The following is a 20,340-nucleotide window of genomic DNA, read 5'->3' as shown; positions in this document are numbered from 1 at the left end:
CAAGAGAAATAGCAAACAAAGATTTACATATGTGCTTTATCTGACTGACAAGGGTAACATCTTAATTATAACGTGTCTTGAATCACTCATCTACTTTCAAAACATAAAATTAGAAAAAATTTAAAAAAATTAGAGCATTTTGTGATATAAGCTTCACTGCATCTTCAAGTTCAAACACTGGCATCTGAAGACGGAGTGCGTGGTAGTAGGAGAAATATAAAGTTTCAAACAAGCAGATTCCCATAAGAACCATGTATATGATTTTTTTTTTTTACCACAAGGGGTTGATTTATTATATTACAACAAATATATTAACCAAACACATATTTTGGTTTATAGAATTATGTTTTATTAAACCAGAGTGCTGATGTGCACACACAACATTAGGGCATGAACTGACATCCAGAAGCATGACACAGAAAGAAGAAACAGATCCTGGCAAAGCAGTTTCTCTCCAGTTTTTTTCTTTGTGGAGCAGTCTTGACAGCGTCCTGTCTTCTGATTGGCACATCCAGGTGCAGCATCAGGCAGCACCGACCTCCTTCCTGCGCCCAGCCCTTCCACAAACTGGACGGCATCTCTGCTGACTGACAGCGGACGAGACAGCGACCTCATCTACAGATTCGATGGGCGTCAGGCTGCCAATGTTCCAGATCACGTTGTGCCCCAAAACCTGACAGACCAGTTCACCGTAGCAACCTGGATGAAACACGGGCCCAGTCCAGGACTCAGAGCTGAGAAGGAAACCTTACTCTGTAACTCTGACAAGACCGGTGAGGAAATGATTTCACATCTAATCACTGTTAAGATGCAAAATTTCGCCCTTTAACAAAAATGTCAGGGGGTGAAAATGTACTATCTGGAACTAGAAATTGTCATCAATATTTACAATTGACCTTTAATTTTCCCACATTTTAGCTGCTTTGTGCTCCTAAATTAGGAATAAAGAAAACTGCTGGTCCTTATGGCTCTTTTATTGAAATTTAAACATTTTATACTTTGATTTCCTGCTGTGCCCTGCATTACATGGAGGACATGCCATAAACAGTGCATGATCAAATGATCCTTTCAAAATTACAAGATTATTAAGACAGAGAGTGAAGCCCACAATAGCAAATGCCCTTTGAAACTAAACTTTTTTTCTCCACTGCATGTCTGAACTGAGCTGCCTGAACTGTGTAATTAAGCGAGCCATCTGCAAATTGTACACTCTCACAATGGTTTCACAGATGGCTTATTAGCTTAGGAAGAGTGTACTCTGATCTTGCGATGCAAAACTGCAGGGTCGTTCATGTTAGACCACTAGAATCTTATAACCCATTTTTTCATTTGTAATGTTTTGGCTAAAGAACATAAATGGTGTCCGAAGTCTCAGCACGTATTGGGTCTCGCCATGGCTCTGAATAAAGTGACATTAGGGGTGGGTGATGCGGTTAAAACTTAGAATCATGATAATTCACAGCATCCTCTCTTTCTATAGCAACATGTCAGAATAATAACCAAATTAGTCATAACTTATACTCACATCCCACTAAGTACAACATTTTTTTAAAGCATGTTTTTAAGGAAGTACAGTATGTACTGAAGAGCTCTTTCTGTGATAGACTTTGCTACAGTTTAAAAAGTTATCATTCATTTAGACATGTGAATTGTGAATCCTGATATTCCAGTATGAGATTTTGGCACAATACGCTTATATGGACAACAAATGATAAAACTGATAGTAATGGAATTGCCTTTCCTAACATATTGGATTGCTTTGAAATTGCTGAGCATGCTCTCTGTAATCCTAGTCATAATCAATCAAATAATGTTAAGTTTTCAAAACATGGCCTTGTCATAATTTTTTTACTTATACAAGTCCTGACTGACAAACATCTTAACACCCAAACTCACTAGGTGCTCACTAGAAAACAACACAAACATTGTCTTTAAAAGGCCACCAGTAGCTCATCACTGTGGACTTATGTGGTGTTTAGAGGAGAATCTGTTGCTCACGATCTCTTCCCTCCTCAAGATTACTGAGGTCTTTCATAAAAGCAGAGCAAGTGGGACTCCACGCCTTTCATAGCCATTTTATACAGACATCAGTCAATAATCATAAAATAGACATTCCAGCAGCACACATTGTGACCACACTCACTGGACCATTTTCATCCTGACTGCTGTGTTTTGATAGGGGGAAACAGTTTCCAGTAGCTGAAAAGTTTTTCACACAGCTGTACCGTATGATCGTATCATAATCAAATCAATGTATGATCGTATGATAATCAAATCACCTCCAAAAGAAAAATTGAGGAGCAGGTGCATCAGTATATTGTCCTAGAAGTAGAGGCAATAATCTTGTGGACTGATACTCTATAATGTAGAATTATGTTTGTGTAACCATGCATGTCTGCAATGTTCCTGTTTCAGAGATGAACCGCCACCATTACTCTCTGTACGTTCACAACTGCCGCCTGGTGTTCCTGCTCAGAAGAGATTTCACTCAGGTCGACACTTTCAGACCTGCCGAGTTCCACTGGAAACTGGAGCAGGTGAGGAGTGTGTATAGGCGTGTTTGAGTGCGAGCATACACACACACACACACACACACACACACACACAAACATAGACCCACAGTGGAAGGTCTGTTTAGTTATGGATAATAACGTAATAGCTCACCCAGCAGCAGTTCTCAATTATCTGCCATGCGTCTGGGAAGTTGTTGAACTAATTTGCAGTGATGCTTCCTGTTTCTTTCTTGTAGAAAGCTTTTGAAAGAAAAAAGATGCATCATATGAAGTAGCTTCAGCTTGAAAGATGCATATAATCAGATGTTTTTTTGTTCCTAGAAGTATCCTGCATATTAATATAATGGTGCTGTAAATAACCTTGGAAATGCATTAGGCACGATGAACAGCAGGCAGGTAATTCATCTAAATATAAAGATAAAAATTTTAAGTTTTATCAACACAGTTCACAAGTTCACATAGTCCACACAGTGATATCTACTTCTCCCCATACCTTTCGGGATTACAATGCAGGGTCAGACCAGTGACCATGGAGCTGACAGGATTAAAGGTCTTGCTCAAGGGAACCTCAGCAAGATGAACGCTTGGTTGAGCCTCATCCAGCTGAAGGAAGCCTAGTTACTCCTGCTCACCAAGCAGTCACTGAGCAGAGAAAATCCTACTGTAAAAAAGAAAAGAAAATCTCCAAAGCTGAGATGATTTTGATGATAAGCCTATGAACTCTCTTGTACAGGAATCTCCCCTTTTCCACAGACTCTCCCTGGCTCAGTAATAATGCATGGTAGATGTAAATCTAATCATATTGTTTACCTTTGGGATAGAACATATATCCGCCTCAAACTTAACTCAGTAGAAAATGCTTCATAATTACAGCAAGCTCTCCAGAGTTTTTGCTCACTGAGCAGATTATAAGAGATTTGTATTTGGGTTTTTCCGCATGTGTGCTCATGCATGTACGAGAGTGACTTTGTATGTGCATTGACTCTGATGACTACTTTTATTTTGGATTTTCCTCTGACATTGGCACAGATGATTGTGTGCACAATTACATGCAATACTGTTTTTAGCATCAGGAGAGATGCAAGCAAACCTCAGAGTCTGTTTTCTTGCAACTATCTCTGCTGGTGCTGGTGTGTAACTTTCAGACAGAGAGTTGTTTGTTGTGGGTCACAGGTACAACAAAATATATTTTTTTCTTGTGTACCCTCCAACCAGGTAGCTGTTTGTTCCAGGCCAAAGGTAGATTGAAAAGTGTTTTTCTCAGTCCAGCATTCTTTTCTCCTGAGGCCTGCAGAGGTGGATGCGACAAAGAGAAGGGCAGCCATGTAGCAGACTGCTGCATTTTCTTAGCAAACAACCGTAAGACACTGTTCTATTTCAGTCTAGCTTCTTCTCATTCTCTCTCATTATCTTTCTCCTATTCTCTCTCTGACTTATTCTCTCCCACACACATATATAGTACATAGATAGCAGGGATCCCATTTGCTTCTTTAGTTGGATGTTGTAAAGGACCGCAGAGGATGCATGCAGTGCAGTCAAAGAGAATTTATGTTGAGTAACGCACCAGAACAAGTCGCTTCTGCAGAGACTAATTAAATATAAATGGAAACTGGTCTGAAATACCGGAGCCTAACAAGCGAAATGACATAGGAGCGCAAATGGGCAGATTAAGGGATGAAAATCTGTGACTCTCATATAATGCTTATGGTACTGATTTACTGTGTTTTTAATTTCAGTAATATTTCTTTGATAAATGCACGACCATGGACTCAACTATTGGTTTTAGGTGCAGATAGAAAAAGCAGCAGATTAATGAAACTGGTTTGAAGAATTTTTGTGTTATTGATGAGAAAGCATGTCTGGCAGCTGGATTGCATTAGAAGAATCTGATGTCTCTGCCTCTTTTACAACTGATTTGGGTCTGTGTTATTGTGGAATCTTAGTGCAAAATGGTGAGTCTAGAGAGAAACCACTGTTCTTTCAATCTAAGGAACTGACATCAAAACCTGATGTGTGCCCTAAAGCAACGCATGTTATTTATGTCAAAGATAGGTGAGCACTGTGCCTTTGAAAACAGTAGCAGCCTTCTATAAATACAATATTCTCTTTGGATGTATTTTCTGAATAAGCCAGAAGGTGTAGTGAACTGTACAACTCAAGGGAAAATGCAGGCACATGCATTTTTTGATTTATTCTTTTATTTTAAAATCCATCAAAATTCCTCTTGAATCAGCTTTCATTAGCAAAAAGACAAATTACTTTTGAATGGTCAGTGAAGTTCAACACAGGTAACTGCAAATGTGAGTAGTGAAAATTAAATATTGATGGAATATTTTTTAAAATGTAAATAATAACATTAAAGGTGTGATCTATAAGTATTTTATTTTTAAACAAACATCAAAAATGAACAAAAATGAACAAAAATTATCGATGTCCCAACTTTTAATATAACTTTGTACCTCAAAGGCGATATTGAGTCACTGTAATATCCATTCTGACCTCAGTCCAACATAGGCATCTTGGCGAGTAAAGGACTAAAGTTTGATGCTGAACCTGCAACGTTTCTTCTCGCAGTGGTGCTGGCAGGATTATATTTCATAGTACACACAAGATTGAATTATTTTTTAAATTCAATTGTTTTTATTTTTTTGGGGGAAGGATAGATAGAGATAGATAGATAGAGATAGATAGAGAGATAGATAGAGATAGATAGATAGATAGATAGAGATAGATAGAGAGATAGAGATAGATAGACAAAATTAGAGAGATAGATTATGAATCTATCATACAGGTGGGGGGGTGAAGGGTAAGGGGAGGGGTTAAAGGTGTCAGGGGGTGGGGAGTTGGGGTGAGGGGGTGGTTTACAGGGTTGAGGAAGAGGAGGGATGGGAGGAGGGAGTGGTGGGGGGTAGTAGGATTAATTAATTGAATTGAGAAACCCAAAAGAGCAAGCACTTGGTGTCAGTGGGGAGGAAAAAGACCGGTTGGGTTTAAGAGGAGAAGGAGGGAGTGGGAGGAAGGGGGAAGAGAGAGAAAAAAAGAGAGAGACCTGGAACAGCTGTATGTAGTAATGACAATAAGAGGGTGGAGGGGTATTTGGGGGGTGGGGTGGGGGGAGATGGGTGGGCTTGAAGGGAAAAGGGTCTTACCCCTCTATTCCTACTTTATCTTTCTCCTGTTCCCTCTTCTCTTTCCTCTCCATCTTCTCCCTCTTTTTTCTCTCCTCTTTTTCTTTCTTCTCCTGCTCCTCCCGCTCTTTCCGCTCCCTCTTCTCCTTCTTTTTTCTCTCCTCTTTTTCTTTCTTCTCCTGCGCCTCCTTCTCCTTCCTCTCCTTCTTCTCCTTCTTCTCTCTCTCCTCTCTTTCTTTCTTCTCCTGCTTCTTCTGCTTCTTCATCTCCTCCTTCAGCTTCTTTTCTGCCTCCTTCTTTGCTTTCTCTTCCTCCTTTTTAATTTTTGCCTTGTCTTTGTCGGACTTGGAGGCCAGTTCCTGAAAACACAGAGACAGCATATGTTCAGTATTTTCTCTAACAAAGGCTAAACATGAAAAAAAAAAAACTTACAGTCCAACAAGTTACCATTCAAATCATAATGATTGGTCGAGGCGACATACCTGAAGTTGAATGTTTTCCTCAGTGAGGCGCTGGATGTCCTCCTCCATCCTGCTGGTCTGTCTTGTCCAATCCTCTTCTTTGGCCAGCCACTTCTCCTGCATATCTGCAGTCTTCTTCTGCAGCTCCTCTCTTTCATTCTTTGCAAATCTAAGACACTCCTCTACAGTGTCAACCTTTGCCTGCCACTTAGTTTTGCTGCTGTGGATCCTAGTCTCCGCAGATTTCAGTCTCGTCAAGAGCTCCAAGTTTTGTTTTATCAGTGCCATCTTTTCAGTCCTGGTACTGTTGATCACAGTATCCTTCTCGCGGGTGATGGCCTCCACCTTCTCATCACAGCTCGTCTGCAGCGCTTTGAGCTCAGCTACCGCCTTCTCCTCCCTGGCAGTCAACCGCTTTTCCCACTCTGCATTGACATGTGCAATACTTTTGGTGAAGGATAGCTCCATCTGTCGGAGTTGGTTGCACCTTACCCTCAAGAGATTTTCGATCTTCCCCACCTCAATTTGCCACAAATGAAGATCTTTTCCCAAAAAGTACACTTCCTCTTCCTTTTCTTTGATCCTTTTTGCCATCTCCATGCAGTTGGCTTCATACTGGGTATTTCTGGCTTTCACAGACTCAAAATCCTTCACCAGATTGTCCAAAGCGCTTCTAGTCATATATAGTGTGGACACCAAGGAGTCCCTCTTATCCAGTAAGTTTTTCTTTTCTTCCTCCCAGCTGTTGACCTGCTTCTTCAGAGCATCGTTTTCTGCAGCCAGCAGTTCATTCTTCCTCTTTGAGTCCAGTAGGGCTCTTTGGAGGGGGTGCAGCATTTTGCTCGGAAATTGTCCCTGTTGCTGGTTGCCATCTTCAGGCTGCACTTGTCTGGGTGACTGAAAGACACAAATACACATGCAACACTTTTTAAATATTGTCCCATCCTTACTTTGGTTACACACAAAAACACAGAAGATCTTTCATCTTTATACATACAGTATGTCATTATACATATCATATATATCAATTTCATGAAACCAGATTAACTTTCATCCATCATTTCATTATCTCTCCCCATTGAAATTCTCAAAGCATTAAGTGTTATCATCACATGAAATATATCTATACCTGCGAAAGCCTGTAACTCACTCAAAACCTTTAATGCATGTGTCATGAAATGCAACTAGAGCATCACTACCAACAAAATAAAGTTTTTCTCTATCACTGATTTAGCTACAAATCATTTAAATACTGATTCTGTTTTTCATAATACCTCAGGATAGTAAAGTGAAATATCGTTAACAAACTGCATAGTATCCATTAAAACTCATGTCATGCAAACTACAGTAACACAGGGAAAGCAAATGGCTCTTACTAATATGGTGCGGTTTATTGAAAACTCATCCCTTCTCTAGAAAATTAAATTGTAATTGTCTTTGTTGAAGCTTTAGATAAAAGATGAAGATAGAAAATAAAAACTAAGCTGGCCTAAATAATGTAACACTAATAAAAAGTTTCTCTGAGTATCTCATGCTTAGAAAATCTTACCTGGCCTTTTGAATTCGCACTTCTCTCCATCTTGGGTGGACACAGATAGTGTAGCGGTTTTGGAGTTGTCGTAGAAGTTGTAGTAACTTTATTTGTGTTTGACGTGGAGTCGTTTCTGCGTGTGTGTGTTTCCTCTGTGAGATATTTCCCTGTTGGAGGTCTGGTTGGAACTGACCAGAGTTCTCTTGGCTTTGATTGATAACAACATTCTGTACAACATCATAACAGGGTTTAGAATGTGATGAGAACCCAGGGTTGGCCATAGAAAAAAAACAAAACAAAAACATAAAAAAACAAAACTCAGTGTTGGTTTCATCATGTGGCATTACATGATGCATGTAGGATTTCCACTGCAAACATTAAAAATACAAAAAGCACAACTACACCTGTCACCTAACATGGATTATATACTATAATCACTTAAAGCCTTTTTAGACAGTATTATAGTATCAAATATTTCTCCTCACAAATCCAAACATCAACACATCGGTGCTCTTATTTTTTATATTTTTATTATGAAGTAACACACTTTTCAGTTAACGTTATCCAAAAAGAGTACACATTTATGACAAGTAGTCTATGTCTTAGATGATACTAGTCAACTTCAGAGATCCAGATACTAGACCCTAGGGCTGCCTTTTTTAAATGAATCAGTTTGTAAAACATAAGAAAAAATATAAAACTACATACTGAAGTAGTGAAAAAAGCCTTTATAATTTCCACAGACCAAGATGACATCTTGACATGTCTTTTTTTGTCTCACAGTCTAATATATGAAGATATTTGGTTTACTATCTTACTGTAAATGCCAATACTGGTGGTCCTATATCTGTCAGCCGGGGCACCATACTATACATTTGGTAAATTGGTTATTCACAGCATTTAGGAGCCACCACAAGGACCACTTGTTCAGGTGGATGGATGGATGCAGGGACAGACAGATATCGTCAGACAAATTTTATAATGTAGTACAACAAAATATTTCATAGACAAAATATTATGATTTGTGGTGTATACTTCTTTGCTGCAGATCATCTGCTTTCCTCCCTGATACTAATTGTAAAGCAGTAGTACACTGGATATTTTGTTACCCTTGATATTTTTGGGTTATAAGCACATGAAAGAGTGTGTATCAGCATTTTGAAATGAAGCAGGCAACAGATCCCCTCATTTAAATAAACAAACAAAATCATAAATATGTGTGTGTGTGTGTGTGTGTATGTATATGTGTGTATATATGTATATATATAGAATAGAATAGAATAGAACTATTCTACCTAACTATTGCAACAACACATCATCAGTAGGGTAAAACTAACCTGTCTCACGACGGTCTAATCCCAGCTCACGTTCCCTATTAGTGGGTGAACTATTCAACGCTTGGTGAATTCTGCTTCACAATGATAGGAAGAGCCGATATATATATATATATATATATATATATATATATATATATATATATATATATATATATATATATATATATATATATATATATATATATATATATATATATATATATATATATATATATATACATATATACACGGCTGGTACGGCAGCACCACTGTCTTCTGTGTTTTGTCTTGTAAATTCTGGCTGACACTGGTTGATAGACCAGAGCCGTTGTTAATATTATTAGTTAAACCTGTGCTTTCCATGGGATGACAAGTCAAAGGCTGCAAAATTACTCCCTCATTCAAAAATCCACTTTTCCCTACTATAGTGAGCAGCAAACTGACAAATCATGACTGTCATCACTGACAGGTGTAGTGTGTCACCACTGTAATTTCAGTCTCTGTAAATGCAGTTTTAGCATCTTTAAAGGGCACTGAGTTGGGGGATGGACTACATGCACTTCGCAAACAGGGTGTGACTTCAGACACTGCCAAAATGTCTGCTGTGAAAAAAGTTGATTAAGTTATAATTAGATGTGAGCATCTTGTCCTATGCGTTCGCCCTGTTTTTCATTTCAATTCTTTCTTAATAAAAATAAAAACAATTACAGAGAATTACAAAACAGTAATTACAACTATAGATCCATAGAGTATGAATTCATATAATTTGGTTTCAAAAGCTTATTGTAGCAGAACAGCTTCAAAAAGCAAGGCTGCAAATACGCCGTGCTACTGTAGATCATAATGCAATGTCAGTTTCCCTTGTGCAGTTGCTTCAGCTGCTTGGTTTGAGTGACTGTCTTGTTATAATGTTGTAGATATCTACAGCAATGTGTTCTCTGGTGTCTCTTGTAAGAGCTCTTGACCTCAGTGAGACATTCTGAATAAATCAGTCTTAAATAACTGGGTAAGTGACTGTGTCAAAATATAATATCTAACCTCAGCGTTAAATCCCACTTCCACACTTTTTTACACACTGCTTTTTTAACCTATGGTGTGTTTATGTTAGACAGTCTATAACTTACTAGTCAAATTACATATGAATACTTTGTTGTGCAGTAATAACTAGACCAAACATAGGATATACTAAGGATAGGGGGTGCTACACTGCCAAGTGATGAATAATGAGGACGAGCTCAGACAGTGAGAGAGACTGTCGAGAAAAGAGTTTTGGTGGATAGAAAGAAGAAGAAGAAGCAGAGGTGACTATGGTATGTCACAGCTGTTTCTTACTGTCCTTGTTCCTCCAGCACTTAGAGAGGACACTCAATGGCTTCCGCGGCAACTCCATTTAGCTCTATTGATTTTGCAATTCTCACCCAAGAGGGGAGGGGCAGAGAGGGATGAAAGGAAGCTGGCAAAGAGAGGGCAATAGAGAGAGAGGCTTCTATTTTCCATGTCGATCGTGCACTCTGGAGGAATGTCACATCTGACGGGAGCCTCATTCCATCTGTGAACACAACCAGACACACACACACACACACACACACGGCATACCTACTTACCTATTTTTCAGCCTTGGTATTGGACTAGAGGATGGATCACTCCTCTTTCCACACATTATTCAGTCTCCCTGAGTTTAGAGAACCTATCAGTACAATCCAGCTGCACAAAAGATATTCACTCACAGTCACACAGGTCCTATACGAATCAAGACTCATGCTTGTAATGTCCTGTAAGCCAAAGATGGTAGGAATATGTCAAGCATAGCCATAAAGCTGAGGGGGATAGGAAGACATTACAAAACAAAGAGACCTTTTTATACTGTCCCTACATTTCAAGTTTGAATGGCTTTGTATGTTTGCCCAGCTTAGTAAGATAAAGAACAAGTGTGTACAATGTGGCATCGATCTAGACCCTTACAAATGTGGTGTTATTTACTCGCAGCAGGGTCCTTATAGATAGAGTCAGAAAAATCCATGTTAACAGAAGGGTGAGAGGAGAGACAAATACACAGTATTTTTCTCAGCTGAGGTCTGAGATGTGAAAAAGATTAAAAGAGCCAATGAATTATTTCTGTTGGCGGCTGTTGCACATCAGTCCAAGATAACTGTACAATTGACGGGGCATGGTGGCGGACCATGTGTTGTGAATAACAAATAAACTTTCCAATTTCACCAATTAGACCGCTTGAAACAACTGCAGACCCCCTGCTGTCTATCATTTACGTCTGACTTCGACGGTTTGGACTGAAGGTTGGAATCTTGTCTTTACAGCATCAACAATTATCTGTCTTATCTGCCTGCTATTACCACGCTTGTTGTGCCATGGCTTGTTCTCTGTCCTGTGTTGATTAGAAGCCTCCTTTTGTTTCTCAGGAGATTAATTGGATGGTGTTGGTGGTGTGTATGTGCAAGAGTGTGTGTTGCCTCCCTGCCTGTTTGTTGTAGATACCAGGAGAGATTGAAGTGTCCATCCAAAGAGTGATTCAGTTCCATCTCAAACACAAGAGACTAACTGATAAATGGTTTACTTCTATTAAAACTTATTTGCATTCCATACATCAATGCTCAGATAGTTAAAATGCAGTTAGCAGTATGGCAGTGTATAAAAAAAAAATGTTTTTAAAGGTGGAAGCAAAAAGCATCTGGAATGATGCGCGATGTATTTGTCACACAGCTGAAAAAAGTGTTATAATAGTCGGATGGGCATTTTAAAAAATCTCCTTGACGTGTTGATGTGCTTTTTGTTGTATGAAAGACTAACAGATCCGTAACTTCTTTCTGTTGGCATCACATGTTCTCTGGTATTGCTGTGTTTATTCAGTTTGCCATGAATCACTCTAATTTTGCAAGTCATCTTATCACACACCTTCAGAATGCAGCATGCTTTAGTATAAAAGAAGACTAGCTTGCATTGATGAAACACATTTTCTGCTTTTCTGTGAGAGGAAAATAGAAAAGACAAAGAGTGACAGGGAGGAGATTGAACATTTCCTCTAGTGCATACATTTTCAGTGTGCGTGTTTATTTAATTTCGAGCTTCCATTTTTCAAATGACCTCATCTGAGAGCTCAGCTGTACTTTGTCTCCTTCGGGCGCTTCCTGTGTTACTCCCATGTAGAGCTGCTACATCTCACTAAATGTAAATGTCTGTGCAGTGTGTGCGTGTGTGTTTACTGAGGTGGGGTGCTTAATGCCACTGTCTGCTACTTATAGACCACTCAGCAGACCTGCTGAGTGCCCTAAATGCACTACATAAGCATTCAGTCAGCATACTAATGTATTGACAGCTTGTTTCTTCCATCTCTGTATTTTCTGTTTTCTCTCACTCCTTGTATCTCTCCATCTATCTGTCTCAGTGCTTGTCTAGTCAGCTCCCTCTCTAAATCCTGCCCTTACTTTAAAAAAACTTTTAATGCTGACCCTAAAGTACAGTTTCAATTATTCACAGATATTGTATTGCTTCAATAACCAACAGATATACAGACAAAAATATTTCAAAAATCATGCACTGGCAATCAAAAATCCTGCACACTGTCCGACTTGCAAAACAGGCCTGCAGGATTTTTGGATTGCCACTTTGGATCCACTCATCCTGAGTTTCTGTCCTGTTCATGCATAGAAATGTAATTGCAAAGCAGACCTTTGGCTTGAAGTGGCAGTAATATTTTGCCTTGATCTTATTTAAACTAAGGCCTCACATGTTTGTTTTTTTTTTTATTTGACTGTTCCAGTCATGGTACTGAAGCAGACCTTGATGCAATTTTTAGATATTTTTTCTTCTGAACTAGTACAAAACTCAACATTATTTTATGAAGTTGTGAGTATTAAATGTTTTACATGGCAGTGTATTATTTAGCTTTGTGCCAATCATAGAAATAAGCTGCTTTTGTACAACAAAATCTGCTTTAGAGCAGTGATTTTTTAGTGACATGTAAGCAAAGCTCTTCCTTTCTTCCTTTATTTTACAGTTTCTTTTTCTTTTATTATCCTCTAACTTTCACTATCCTTGTCATTCCCTACCACCACACTGACACTTAATAGGCTGGCATCAATAATGCAGTGCCACAACAGTGGCCGAGCAGAGGAAAGCAGAGGAGAGGCGAGGAACGTGAATAAGAACAAAGGAGATGAAAAGAGAAAAAGAAGAGAGGTGGACGTCAGGAGGGAGTGGTGAGGTGGAGGTGGGGATAGCAAGAGAAGGAAGAACAGAAAGTGTTTCAGATAAAGGGGGCATGGAAAAAGGCAGAGAAAACATGATGATGGAGTGTAGTTGTGCCTGAAGGCAAAGCTTCAGATTTATTTATGATGTAAATTCACAAATGTAAGAAATCAATAGGTTTGGAGAAAACAGGAGCAAATGTAATGCAAATACATGCGGCCATTATTACCAATCATTACACCCGTCACATCAGCAAAAAGCAGGCATACCTGTCAGGCGTTGTTTCTTACATAAAACAGATCTGAACTCCATCATACATGGTTTGTATCCATATAAAGAAGTCTCATCCATCCTAAACCTCTCCAATGCATAAAAATAAACTTGACCCTATTAAAGGGCTTCACAGCAGATAGCAGAATGTCCTCATTATTCTGTTTATGTCAGCAGATTTAAAATGCCCCAGTGCTGTCCGCAAATATGGGATAATTTGTGGATTGGTTTTTCTCCTTAGCAAGATGCACATTATGTCAATCTGGTTTATTACCTGATAAATAACCTCTATTTTGCACAAAAAGATTTGAGACTGCTCTTCTTGTTAGTAGTTGGTCTAATAGGATGACAAACTAAATTCAGCCCCTAGACTGTATAGTATTTTTTTTTATGTCCAATAGGAACATGAGACCTTCCCTCTTTCATGCCCATATATAAGATGCAGTAGTCTCTCGTAAATATGCCTTGGCAGATTTCCACAAGATAGACGGCTTATCGCTGCTGTTCTACTCTCAGCAATAAAACACTGCTATTGTATAGTAATATACAGCGGGATGAATCTCTATAGGGAGTGGAGATAGTTACAGTAATAGTGGACTGCTCAGAAAGTGTCTGGATACCAACTGTACAGTCCTTGATCCTATCTAACACAGTGCTGAAAACAAGGAGGTAATCTGTCTTTGAGCACCCTCCGGATGTTTTAGAAATCCAGATTACTACAAAATAGAAAAAGTTTGGAATTTAAGTGGAGCTGCAAAGTGACATGTGAATATGAGGGTGAGAAACATAAAGTCACCTCACAGAATTATGTAGAGAGATAACAGTGTAGCGAGAAAATAATTCTTATGTATATAATATCAGAGTGTAAAACACTTCGGAGACTAGCTCCAATTCTCCAGAGAGATAATCTGAAGTCTATACCACAGCCTCTGTGTTTTTATTTTATCCAAGTTAAAAGGAAGAAACTGTTTGTATAGTTCCCTCATACTTGAAAGAAATTATATGATGAGTAAAGTGCCTCCCTGGCGGTCTCCCTCCTAATTCAAAAACCCAGCACACTCACATAGGTGTTTTTAATTATTCCTTCTGATTAGACCTCTGCTGGTTGATGAGGATCGGAGCTATGCTGGGAATCATGTCACCATTAGTGTTTACTAAAAGGAATAGGCCTTTTTCACAGAAGACATTTTGACAAAGTCAAGTAGGAAAAAGCTCAGGTGTAAATAATCAAAATAATGCCGGCTGAATACCATTTAGCTGCTTCAGTTTCAGTGTAGTGATGAACTGATAGCTTGGATTGTATCTGTAGCTGGTTGGGAGTGTGTAACCACTGTGGTGCATCGGCAAGAATACACGAATGCTGGGAGGTTATCTTCACTGTTGATTATTGATAACTGCAGGTGTGGTTCTACAATACAACAAGAACAAACAAACAAAACATTAGCACCCAATCACAACGACAGTGCTAACAGCAATCATTAAACAATGTTAGTACTAACAAATGCTAATAACACACCTCATGACTCTAAATGATACTACTTATCCTGCAAGGTAAACTGCTAATTAGCAAGCCACTGTTCCACAGCGACATACACATTAGCCTGGGACCACTGTCATTATAGTGCACTTCAGTAATAATCATGGCATCAATGTGAAACCTCACATGTACAGAAAGATGTTCAGAGTTTAAATATGAGCACTTACATTTGCCATTGATTTACCGTTTCGACTATTTAAGTGTTAACATGCAGCTGGTGGGCCTCATGCTAATACAGCTGTTTCTACCTGAACATATTTACATTGCCAACGCACACATGCATGGATGGCTGATGGATGGCAGAATATATACAGTACATCTGATTCATTTTTCTTTTCTCATGCACTTTCCACCACAAAATACAACCAAACAAACATGGCAGCAACTGAACCAATAACTAGAGCAGTTATTGGCTGATACTTGCCACCCAGTCGAGTGACTAAACTACATAAATACATGAATGAACACGTCCTTCATCAGCTTCAGTGTAATGGGATTGATGATGACTGATTTAAGCTGGGCAGACACTGTGCATTTTTACCAATCTTGTATGTTGTTTTTTTTTCTCGCACTATGTTTTAATTGGTCTTGCTGCACCTGCAACTTCAGAGCTCTTGCTGTCTTGATCAGTCGATCAGTCACAAAGTGACTGCTCACACTGAACGTGAGCACGGTTTTGTCCATGGACAATTCTAATAAAGTTTATTCAAGCATGCATCATTATTAAAACAAGCTCACTCCAATTTATGACAGATCTTTTGACAAATTTCTGACATGCCCAACTGGTTGTCTGGGAGCCAGGTCATCTGTCATGCAGGCAATTAATCTGTCATTGTGACCCTGCTTAAACTGCATGTCAAACAACCACAGACTGGGCACACACTGATTCTAAAATTACTGTTTGACTGGTTCAGGGCAGCAATCAGGCTGAATTCATATGGTGACTGCCCAGCTTTATTGGGACACTTGAATAGAACAGAGCCATCCTTAATATTAGTAAAACCTGTGCCGTGAAAAAGGCCTAAAAAGGTCAAAAAACTAAGAGGTTGAAGAGGGAGAGATCAGCGAAGCAGAGTCTGTACCTGCCCACACAGTCCTGAGAAGAGGTCCCATCAGGCTAAATAATTGAAAGCACCTGTATTGGGGTGTGCAATGGGTGTTAATATGCTAATTAATATTCAAAGAGGCCATGTCAGTCTTAAAATTACCTTGGTTAGTCTCAAGATCCAGCATGTTTTAGAGCCAGGATTGAAAAATCTTGACTGCTCACCTTCCATCTGCTCCTTCTTTATACCCAGTTTTTATGGATGTTTTCCAAAGTCTTCTGTTTTTGCCATCCTCAGCTTGTTCTATTGAAGTTTTTAAATGTTTAATGAAATGCTGAAATAAGGTATTTCATTTCTGTAATCCTTTTGGCATTGTCTGAAAAGCAGCAGTTTGTTCTGTCAAGAGTGGTTTGTAGATTGCTGAACTTGTGCTCCATTAGGGCGCAAATCTGTGGCATACTGAGCCATAAAGGTGAAAAGTTTTTAATGCTGCTGTGATTTTCCACACTCCTAGCTTCCGGATACAGTTTCCTTATAGATTCTCATAAATTACACAATCCCTCAGTTATTCAGCAAAAGAGCTTTAATCCGTCAAAAAGGTAGACATAGTCAACTTTGGATGAAATATCACTGCATTTCACTGTGACTGCATCATGTGACCCTGTCTGGAAAGTACTTTTCAAAATATTCTTTTTCGGAGTTGGAAAACAGTTAATTTAATTAACAGCAATTTAATTTGAATAGAAGTCCAATTAAAGAAAGAAGAGTATTTTAAAATGTACCCACAGTGCATTAGCAGGGACATGGTCCAAGTGTATCTCTACCTCTGTTTCTGTTTCTCTGTCTCTCTCTCTGTTGTGGGGCTGTTCTGGCCTGCACCTGTTTCAACATTCATTGTCTTGTGAGTGTTGCAGAAATACCTTCATGCTCTTACCGACTCATGCTCTTAATGTTCCTTCAGACAAGCATTGTGTAAACAAACATGTCTTAGCAGGAGAATGATGGCAAATACAAATGATCTGTGTAGATGTGCACATGTGTGCATTTTGTAAGTATGATTTCTCAAGTTTAGACAGTCAGCAATATCAATAAACTGAGTGCTGGATTGGGTTGAAGGTCAGATTTACACACACTTTTACCAACTGAATCAAAAAGCATCAATATTGTTACCATTTGTCTGTAGTTGGCCAGTTTGTCTGCTCTAACTTGCACTTTTATTTCATCTTTTATTTAAAAGCACTGAGCCGTAATATTCTGAAATTCATCTGCTGAGAACTTTTACTCGCTGATCAGCAGCTGGTGCTGATGGGTCCAGAGGGGCTGCCATGGAAGCACGGTGACACAGTCATCTCTGACTTTATCATTACTGTTGCCATGAGGCTTTACACAGAGAGACTCTCTCCATCCTTTTTTCACATCTCCTTTAACTCACCTCCCTCTCTTTGGTTTACATACAGCAACATATCAGCGGCCTGATTAATCCAAATTGAGGGAAAAGAAGAAGAAAAATATGCAAACACCATCTTATGAGGCCTTGATAGAAATGATTGTAAAGAGGAGTGAGTCACAGTGCTCGGACTGGAAAATGTCACCAGGGCTGTTTCAAGTCACCACAGGCCCACTGTGTTGACTCTTTAATTATAAACCAGCAAAGGGCAGAGTGTTTAGACTGACAAGGCAAATTATACACAGGACAAATGAAAATTACTTAAACTAGAATGAAAAAGAAATGGACACAATAATCTGCAGGGAGATGTCTAAGCAAACACAGAAGACGATCTCTGTTCACTGGAAAATCTTTAATGTTTTACCACATGATGACCACCTTTATGTTAATCACCAAGTGGCTGCTGGTTCAATACTTATACTGGTCAATTATAAATTCATACATTAACTAAAGAACAGAGCATACAGCCTGTGATGCTTGTCAGACTGTTTATGTTACATCATGTGATGTCGTTTTTGTGTTATTTTTGTTAAAGTTTGTGCGAATGCAGATTTGGTCATTAGTCCATCGTAATTTAGGTTTTCTGCTTGTGCAGCCAAAACTCATCAAATAAAATGCAGATTTTATATTTTTTTGAATAAAATGAACATCTTTGGTTTTGAACTGTACAAAACAAGACATCTGGAGATGTCACTTTGGACTCTGAGATGCTGGAAAATATTGGCAAATTAAACAATAATATATAAAATACAATCATTTGTTGCAGCCCTAAACCACAGACAAAATTATGATGTGCACACATAAGATTAAAAAAAATACAAAAAGTAAGAAAACAAACTATCATGATGAGGATTAACCAAAAACTCTAAAACTGTACACCAGTAACACAGATCCACAGGCTCTGCAGGCAACTTCCATGGAGATCAGTTTCAACTCCAAAAACAGACTAAAAAGCTGAATAAATTCAGCGCAGGAGTGCTGACAGTGAACCAGAACAGTAAAGTTGTGGTCTTTTTAAGATCAAAATATGAATTTTGTTTAATGTCATTTGCAGCCACAGCAAGCAGCTGTTTTCAGAGAAAAAAAAGAGTATAAGGCCACTGCACACTATCTGATCAATCAGTCAGTTATTGTAGGTGAATGTCTCATAAAACCTATTTTTAATGTGAACTTCATATCTTCAGATATTTTTTTATCTTCATATGAAATATTACAGTTCTAATAACGAATGTGAGTGCCATGGGATCTGACATCAGTGTACTGACAGAGATGTCAGGAGAGAGATTATAAATGTGCGAGTGTGGGTGTGTGTGCGTTTGTGTTTAATGTTCATAGGTTAATAACTGACCCGTGTTAACAATCATGGATGATTGCACTGCAGCTACTCGATAAAGTTGATCTGTAATAAAATGACTTGTGATCTTGCCAATAATATTCTACTATTTACACATGTTCATCCGTATTAAATTGAATTATACATCGTATTTCTCTTCACTGTCTGACCCTCAGTGTCTGTTGACATTGAATGATCGCTTTGTGTTTTAACATTCAAACAACAGAGTCTGATTACAAGTGTACCAAGAGCTCCTAAGCTTTTTCAAACATGCAGTCGCTGGTGCATGCAGCGACTGCATGTTTGATATATATATATATATATATATATATATATATATATATATACACAGGATATTTGTTCATGCCCTCTATTTCTGCTACTCCGTCCAGCACCCACTCCATCGGTTATTACACCCAAAGACAGAGAGAAAGAATTGGTGAGGTCAAGATGAAAGATTACAGGAGAAACAATCAGCTTTACTGTGTGAGAAAAAAAATGTAACTCAGTTGGTTGCTGTCACATTTTCACACTGCCGAAACTCAATTTTTGCAATTTCCCAGAGTTTTTTCAGACATGCTAGTGCCGTGGCTCTATTTATCTCGCACCACCACAAAGTCAAAATCCATACCTACCAAATTAATGACATTCCCATCTGCCTCATCTGTACTTGGTATTTAGTGCTAATGTTAGCACGCTAAAACACTGAATTAAGATGATGAACAAAGACTCACTTAATAGCTGCTTGTTTGCATTGTCATTATGAGCATTTTAGCATTTCATCATCATCATCATCGTCATCATCATCATCAATATGAAGCTTTACAACCTCACAGAGTTGCAAACATGAATGTAAACGCTTGTGTTGTTTCACATGATACTATGAATTTTTTTTTCTAGCCATCATCATCTAGCATCATTGTGCCCAAACAAGGTAGCGGATTAAACATCATACTTCAAACACAGATCAAATGCCTCTTGTAATTCTGTTTTTCAAAGTGTATATTTTAAGCCCAGAAGATGCTGAAAAAATACCATTAAAAGAGACTTATGATACATTTGCATGTCCAAATTCATTTGATCTTGCCCCAGAAAGCCCCTATAGCCCTGGGAGTGTGAAATGATATTGTGTTTTGACAGGAAAACGTCAGGAACATTAGAATTATTTAATCATAATCAATAAATCAGCACAGGTTCACATTTTCCACTGTTATAGAGTTAGAATAGGGTCAAAGTGGAGGAATGAGATAAGATGAAGAGAGTGAAAGTGGAAAAGCAAGAGAGACATTGACAGGTAAATTATGAAGATGTAAAGAATTATTATTTTATCATTAGCAGGCCAATGCATTATGCAGCTATTATAGACATAGCACTGAACGATTATCTGGTCATTCTTTTACAGACTCCACATAATCATTGCTTTGGGACCATGAAATGCACTATAAGGGGAGACAGTCACCAACACAAACAGTGCAGATAATTGTAGAGACATGTAACATTGCACTTACCTCCACTGGCAGCCAGCCAGCCAGCAGCTAAATGAAAGTGGCAATTC

At 38.6% G+C, this 20,340-nt stretch overlaps 2 protein-coding genes across 3 annotated transcripts in view; one reads left to right on the top strand and one right to left on the bottom strand.

The window, feature by feature from the left end:
- The window catches only part of clstn2a (calsyntenin 2a), a 155,149-nt gene that overhangs the window by 117,879 nt on the left and 16,930 nt on the right, over window positions 1-20,340 (top strand). For both annotated transcript variants that reach the window (XM_071491875.1, XM_071491876.1), the window contains exons 8-9: window positions 516-773; window positions 2,416-2,537. In XM_071491875.1, the coding sequence (XP_071347976.1) occupies window positions 516-773; window positions 2,416-2,537 (380 nt within the window). The remainder of the gene's footprint in view (window positions 1-515; window positions 774-2,415; window positions 2,538-20,340) is intronic.
- On the bottom strand, window positions 4,865-7,786 carry LOC139629326 (golgin subfamily A member 6-like protein 1). The gene is made up of 3 exons (XM_071491877.1): window positions 7,652-7,786; window positions 6,124-6,999; window positions 4,865-6,000 (listed from the first exon to the last, which is right to left on the bottom strand). The coding sequence occupies exons 1-3, from the start codon at window positions 7,679-7,681 to the stop codon at window positions 5,659-5,661; spliced, it is 1,248 nt and encodes a 415-aa protein (XP_071347978.1). The 5' UTR covers window positions 7,682-7,786; the 3' UTR covers window positions 4,865-5,658.

The sequence above is a fragment of the Trachinotus anak genome, unplaced genomic scaffold (assembly GCF_046630095.1).
Source record: "Trachinotus anak isolate AG129_WGS33_773 ecotype Australia unplaced genomic scaffold, CSIRO_AGI_Tana_v1 ptg000012l, whole genome shotgun sequence".
Taxonomy (NCBI): Eukaryota; Metazoa; Chordata; class Actinopteri; order Carangiformes; family Carangidae; genus Trachinotus; species Trachinotus anak.
Note: the sequence above shows the minus strand (reverse complement) of the source record. Positions and strands in the feature narration are given on the sequence as shown.